The 7,500-nt window shown below is 41.4% G+C and overlaps 1 protein-coding gene and 1 long non-coding RNA gene across 8 annotated transcripts in view; one reads left to right on the top strand and one right to left on the bottom strand.

The window, feature by feature from the left end:
* Window positions 1-7,500, bottom strand: part of LOC127925625 (voltage-dependent T-type calcium channel subunit alpha-1I-like) — a gene marked incomplete at its 5' end in the record, with an annotated part of 69,519 nt that overhangs the window by 49 nt on the left and 61,970 nt on the right. Inside the window, 1 exon segment of the mRNA XM_052510647.1 lies at window positions 1-88. This exon segment is cut by the window's left edge and continues 49 nt beyond it. Coding sequence (XP_052366607.1) covers window positions 1-88 — 88 coding nt within the window.
* Window positions 3,980-6,757, top strand: LOC127925624 (uncharacterized). 7 transcript variants are annotated; one of them, XR_008121623.1, is made up of 3 exons: window positions 3,980-4,128; window positions 5,339-5,626; window positions 6,048-6,757. It is a non-coding gene; the product is annotated as an uncharacterized LOC127925624 (long non-coding RNA). The 7 variants fall into 7 exon arrangements; XR_008121620.1 differs by having other exon boundaries at window positions 5,051-5,626; XR_008121624.1 differs by lacking the exon at window positions 3,980-4,128 and adding an exon at window positions 4,595-4,819 and having other exon boundaries at window positions 5,371-5,626.

The raw sequence follows: 7,500 nt of genomic DNA, 5'->3' as shown, positions 1-7,500 counted from the left end.
GGTGATGAAGAGGTGAGGTAGTGGCTGTGATGTGGTGTGGATGGTGACCACCGGGAGTAGTCTGCATAGTAGGGTCTCTGTTGGGCCTCTGGAACACACACACACACACACCGCATGCTCATGGTGACGACGTTGATGCCGATGATGACGGTGATGAAGACACACACACACACAGTGGCTGGTGCACAACGTGTGGATGGTGACACAGACACACACACACTGCATAGTAGGGTCTCTGTTGGGCCTCTGGACACACACACACACACACACGCACACGCACGCACAGCACAGACACAGCACACACACACAGACACAGACACACACACAGACACAGACACAGACACAGACACAGACACAGACACAGACACACACACACACACACAGACACAGACACAGACACAGACACACACACACACACACACACACACACACACACACACACACACACACACACACACACACACACACACACACACACACACACACACACACACACACACACACACACACACACACAGACAGAACACACTACACAGTGGAGAGACACACACACACAGACACACACAGGTGTGGCACACACACACAGACACACACAGACACACACACCACACACATTACACACACACACATTCAGAACACCTACATGTAACTATGACATCAGGTGTGGCACGAAACAGACAGAGGACCAGGTGACATCATCAGTAACAGACATTAACTATGAGATGACATTCAGTAACAGGCAGTAACTATGACATCATCAGTAACAGACAGTAACTATGACATCATCAGTAACAGACAGTAACTGTGACATCATCAGTAACAGACAGTAACTATGAGATCATCAGTAACAGACAGTAACTGTGAGATCATCAGTAACAGACAGTAACTGTGACATCATCAGTAACAGACAGTAACTATGACATCATCAGAAACAGACAGTAACTATGACATCATCAGTAACAGACAGTAACTGTGACATCATCAGTAACAGACAGTAACTATGAGATCATCAGTAACAGACAGTAACTGTGACATCATCAGTAACAGACAGTAACTGTGAGATCATCAGTAACAGACAGTAACTGTGACATCATCAGTAACAGACAGTAACTGTGACATCATCAGTAACAGACAGTAACTATGACATCATCAGTAACAGACAGTAACTATGACATCATCAGTAACAGACAGTAACTATGACATCATCAGTAACAGACAGTAACTGTGACATCATCAGTAACAGACAGTAACTATGACATCATCAGAAACAGACAGTAACTGTGACATCATCAGTAACAGACAGTAACTATGACATCATCAGTAACAGACAGTAACTATGACATCATCAGTAACAGACAGTAACTATGACATCATCAGTAACAGACAGTAACTATGACATCATCAGTAACAGACAGTAACTGTGAGATCATCAGTAACAGACAGTAACTATGACATCATCAGTAACAGACAGTAACTGTGAGATCATCAGTAACAGACAGTAACTGTGAGATCATCAGTAACAGACAGTAACTATGACATCATCAGTAACAGACAGTAACTATGACATCATCAGTAACAGACAGTAACTATGATATCATCAGAAACAGACAGTAACTATGAGATTATCAGTAACAGACAGTAACTGTGACATCATCAGTAACAGACAGTAACTATGACATCATCAGTAACAGACAGTAACTATGACATCATCAGTAACAGACAGTAACTATGACATCATCAGTAACAGATAGTAACTATGACATCATCAGTAACAGACAGTAACTATGAGACAGACATGGTTTGGGAGTTGACATTCAGTCAGAAAGTGCAAATTCAAATTCAATGATTGAAAAAAATAAAAATCGCCCTAATTCAAAATAATGAAATTAATAAATTAATTAACTAATAAAAATTACAATTGATACTGATGTTGATATTGAATGGACCCCCAGCCCTGCTGAGACAAACACGTGAGGTCATCCCAACGCCTGCTGGGGACTACCGCTTAGTGGCGTTGTGATTACGGAAGTCTAAAAATATGGTCAACGGTTCCAGCTATGTTTCTGAGTCTGCTGCCCATCAAACCATGTTTTCCCGGTACAACACCGACGATACCGTCTCATGTTTACCGGTACAACACCGACGATACCGTCTCATGTTTACCGGTACAGTAACACCGACTGCATCGTACCGTAGTGTTTGTTAGAGAGATGATGCTGCTGTAGGTGTACAGACCTTAATCATGCATGTCCCAACGACGGGCCGACATCATGCCCACATTCAGAGCTAATGTAGCTAACGAAGCTTATATAGCTAACGTAGATAACGTAGCTAACGTAGCTAATGTAGCTAACGTAGCTAATGTAGCTAACGTAGCATACATAGCTAACGCAGATAGCGTAGCTAATATAGCTAATGTAGATAATGTAGCTAATGTAGCTAACGTAGCATACATAGCTAATGTAGCTAACGTAGATAATGTAGCTAATGTAGCTAACATAGCTAATGTAGCTAACGTAGATAATGTAGCTAACGTAGCATATATAGCTAACGCAGATAGCGTAGCTAATATAGCTAACGTAGCTAATGTAGCTAATGTAGCTAACGTAGCATACGTAGCTAATGTAGCTAATGTAGCTAACGTAGCTAATGTAGCTAACGTAGCATACATAGCTAACGCAGATAGCGTAGCTAATATAGCTAATGTAGATAATGTAGCTAATGTAGCTAACGTAGCATACATAGCTAATGTAGCTAACGTAGATAATGTAGCTAATGTAGCTAACATAGCTAATGTAGCTAACGTAGATAATGTAGCTAACGTAGCATATATAGCTAACGCAGATAGCGTAGCTAATATAGCTAACGTAGCTAATGTAACTAATGTAGCTAACGTAGCATACGTAGCTAATGTAGCTAATGTAGCTAACGTAGCTAATCTGGTGTCCTGTGTGAATTGAAGTATGCTCCCTCTAATTATCTCTCCCTCTCCCTCTCCTCCCGGAGGACCTGAGCCTTTGGGACCATGCCTCAGGACTACCTGACCTGATGACTCCTTGCAGTCCCCAGTCCACCTGGTCGTGCTGCTGCTCCAGTTTCAACTGTTCTGCCTGCGGCTATGAAACCCTGACATGTTCACCGGACCTGCTGTTTTCGACTCTCTCTCTCTCTCTCTTTACCGCACCTGCTGTCTCTAACTCTGAATGAAAAGACAACTGACATTTACTCCTGAGGTCGGGTTGTATCAGGGTTTATACTATAGAGATATCAGCTGTAGCAGGGTTTATACTGTAGAGATATCAGCTATAGCAGGGTTTATACTATAGAGATTTATACTGTAGAGATATCAGCTGGTTTATACTGTAGAGATATCAGCTGTAGCAGGGTTTATACTGTAGAGATATCAGCTGTAGCAGGGTTTATACTGTAGAGATATCAGCTGTAGCAGGGTTTATACTGTAGAGATATCAGCTGTAGCAGGGTTTATACTGTAGAGATATCAGCTGTAGCAGGGTTTATACTGTAGAGATATCAGCTGTAGCAGGGTTTATACTATAGAGATATCAGCTGTAGCAGGGTTTATACTGTAGAGATATCAGCTGTAGCAGGGTTTATACTGTAGAGATATCAGCTGTAGCAGGGTTTATACTGTAGAGATATCAGCTGTAGCAGGGTTTATACTATAGAGATATCAGCTGTAGCAGGGTTTATACTGTAGAGATATCAGCTGTAGCAGGGTTTATACTGTAGAGATATCAGCTGTAGCAGGGTTTATACTGTAGAGATATCAGCTGTAGCAGGGTTTATACTGTAGAGATACTAGGTCAGCTGTATCAGGGTTTATACTGTAGAGATATCAGCTGTAGCAGGGTTTATACTATAGAGATATCAGCTGTAGCAGGGTTTATACTGTAGAGATATCAGGTCAGCTGTAGCACTGTAGAGGTTTTATACTGTAGAGATATCAGCTGTAGCAGGGTTTATACTATAGAGATATCAGCTGTAGCAGGGTTTATACTGTAGAGATATCAGCTGTATCAGGGTTTATACTATAGAGATATCAGCTGTAGCAGGGTTTATACTATAGAGATATCAGCTGTAGCAGGGTTTATACTGTAGAGATATCAGGTCAGCTGTAGCAGGGTTTATACTGTAGAGATATCAGCTGTAGCAGGGTTTATACTATAGAGATATCAGCTGTAGCAGGGTTTATACTATAGAGATATCAGCTGTAGCAGGGTTTATACTGTAGAGATATCAGCTGTAGCAGGGTTTATACTGTAGAGATATCAGCTGTAGCAGGGTTTATACTGTAGAGATATCAGCTGTAGCTGTGGGGTTTATACTGTAGAGATATCAGGTGCTGTAGCAGGGTTTATACTGTAGAGATATCAGCTGTAGCAGGGTTTATACTGTAGAGATATCAGCTGTAGCAGGGTTTATACTATAGAGATATCAGCTGTCAGCTGTAGAGATATCAGGGTTTATACTGTAGAGATATCAGCTGTAGCAGGGTTTATACTGTAGAGATATCAGCTATAGCAGGGTTTATACTGAAGAGATCAGCTATAGGGTTTATACAGATATCAGCTGTAGCAGGGTTTATACTGTAGAGATATCAGCTGTAGCAGGGTTTATACTGTAGAGATATCAGCTGTAGCAGGGTTTATACTGTAGAGATATCAGGTCAGCTGTAGCAGGGTTTATACTGTAGAGATATCAGCTGTAGCAGGGTTTATACTATAGAGATATCAGCTGTAGCAGGGTTTATACTGTAGAGATATCAGCTGTAGCAGGGTTTATACTGTAGAGATATCAGGTCAGCTGTAGCAGGGTTTATACTGTAGAGATATCAGCTGTAGCAGGGTTTATACTGTAGAGATATCAGCTGTAGCAGGGTTTATACTGTAGAGATATCAGCTGTAGCAGGGTTTATACTGTAGGTTTAGCTGTAGCAGGGTTTATACTGTAGAGATATCAGCTGTAGCAGGGTTTATACTGTAGAGATATCAGGTCAGCTGTAGCAGGGTTTATACTGTAGAGATATCAGCTGTAGCAGGGTTTATACTGTAGAGATATCAGCTGTAGCAGGGTTTATACTATAGAGATATCAGCTGTAGCAGGGTTTATACTGTAGAGATATCAGCTGTAGCAGGGTTTATACTGTAGAGATATCAGCTGTAGCAGGGTTTATACTGTAGAGATATCAGCTGTAGCAGGGTTTATACTGTAGAGATATCAGCTGTAGCAGGGTTTATACTGTAGAGATATCAGCTGTAGCAGGGTTTATACTGTAGAGATATCAGCTGTAGCAGGGTTTATACTATAGAGATATCAGCTGTAGCAGGGTTTATACTGTAGAGATATCAGCTGTAGCAGGGTTTATACTATAGAGATATCAGCTGTAGCAGGGTTTATACTGTAGAGATATCAGCTGTAGCAGGGTTTATACTGTAGAGATATCAGCTGTAGCAGGGTTTATACTGTAGAGATATCAGCTGTAGCAGGGTTTATACTGTAGAGATATCAGCTGTAGCAGGGTTTATACTGTAGAGATATCAGCTGTAGCAGGGTTTATACTATAGAGATATCAGCTGTAGCAGGGTTTATACTGTAGAGATATCAGGTCAGCTGTAGCAGGGTTTATACTGTAGAGATATCAGCTGTAGCAGGGTTTATACTGTAGAGATATCAGCTGTAGCAGGGTTTATACTATAGAGATATCAGCTGTAGCAGGGTTTATACTGTAGAGATATCAGCTGTAGCAGGGTTTATACTGTAGAGATATCAGCTGTAGCAGGGTTTATACTGTAGAGATATCAGCTGTAGCAGGGTTTATACTATAGAGATATCAGCTGTAGCAGGGTTTATACTATAGAGATATCAGCTGTAGCAGGGTTTATACTGTAGAGATATCAGCTGTAGCAGGGTTTATACTGTAGAGATATCAGCTGTAGCAGGGTTTATACTATAGAGATATCAGCTGTAGCAGGGTTTATACTATAGAGATATCAGCTGTAGCAGGGTTTATACTGTAGAGATATCAGCTGTAGCAGGGTTTATACTGTAGAGATATCAGCTGTAGCAGGGTTTATACTGTAGAGATATCAGCTGTAGCAGGGTTTATACTGTAGAGATATCAGCTGTAGCAGGGTTTATACTGTAGAGATATCAGCTGTAGCAGGGTTTATACTGTAGAGATATCAGCTGTAGCAGGGTTTATACTGTAGAGATATCAGCTGTAGCAGGGTTTATACTGTAGAGATATCAGCTGTAGCAGGGTTTATACTGTAGAGATATCAGCTGTAGCAGGGTTTATACTGTAGAGATATCAGCTGTAGCAGGGTTTATACTGTAGAGATATCAGCTGTAGCAGGGTTTATACTGTAGAGATATCAGCTGTAGCAGGGTTTATACTGTAGAGATATCAGCTGTAGCAGGGTTTATACTATAGAGATATCAGCTGTAGCAGGGTTTATACTGTAGAGATATCAGCTGTAGCAGGGTTTATACTGTAGAGATATCAGCTGTAGCAGGGTTTATACTGTAGAGATATCAGCTGTAGCAGGGTTTATACTGTAGAGATATCAGCTGTAGCAGGGTTTATACTATAGAGATATCAGCTGTAGCAGGGTTTATACTGTAGAGATATCAGCTGTAGCAGGGTTTATACTGTAGAGATATCAGCTGTAGCAGGGTTTATACTGTAGCAGGGTTTATACTGTTTATACTGTAGAGATCTCAGATATCAGCTGTAGCAGGGTTTATACTATAGAGATATCAGCTGTAGCAGGGTTTATACTGTAGAGATATCAGCTGTAGCAGGGTTTATACTGTAGAGATATCAGTTGTAGCAGGGTTTATACTATAGAGATATCAGCTGTAGCAGGGTTTATACTATAGAGATATCAGCTGTAGCAGGGTTTATACTGTAGAGATATCAGCTGTAGCAGGGTTTATACTATAGAGATATCAGCTGTAGCAGGGTTTATACTGTAGAGATATCAGCTGTAGCAGGGTTTATACTGTAGAGATATCAGCTGTAGCAGGGTTTATACTGTAGAGATATCAGCTGTAGCAGGGTTTATACTGTAGAGATATCAGCTGTAGCAGGGTTTATACTGTAGAGATATCAGCTGTAGCAGGGTTTATACTGTAGAGATATCAGCTGTAGCAGGGTTTATACTGTAGAGATATCAGGTCAGCTGTAGCAGGGTTTATACTGTAGAGATATCAGGTCAGACCTCCCTCTCTAAGGACCCATGCAGTAACTGGGGAGGATGGGTGGGTGTTGCTGGGTAGGGTCATGCAGCCTCATGCAGTCTACTGTCAAAGCCCTCACTGTGTGTGTGTGTGTGTGTGTGTGTGTGTGTGTGTGTGTGTGTGTGTGTGTGTGTGTGTGTGTGTGTGTGTGTGTGTGTGTGTGTGTCTGTCTGTCTGTCTGTCTGTCTGTCTGTCTGTCTGTCTGTCTGTCTGTCTGTCTGTCTGTCTGTCTATCTA

Source organism: Oncorhynchus keta, unplaced genomic scaffold (assembly GCF_023373465.1).
Source record: "Oncorhynchus keta strain PuntledgeMale-10-30-2019 unplaced genomic scaffold, Oket_V2 Un_contig_5932_pilon_pilon, whole genome shotgun sequence".
NCBI classification, from domain to species: Eukaryota; Metazoa; Chordata; class Actinopteri; order Salmoniformes; family Salmonidae; genus Oncorhynchus; species Oncorhynchus keta.
This window is presented reverse-complemented; position numbering and strand designations above follow the sequence as displayed.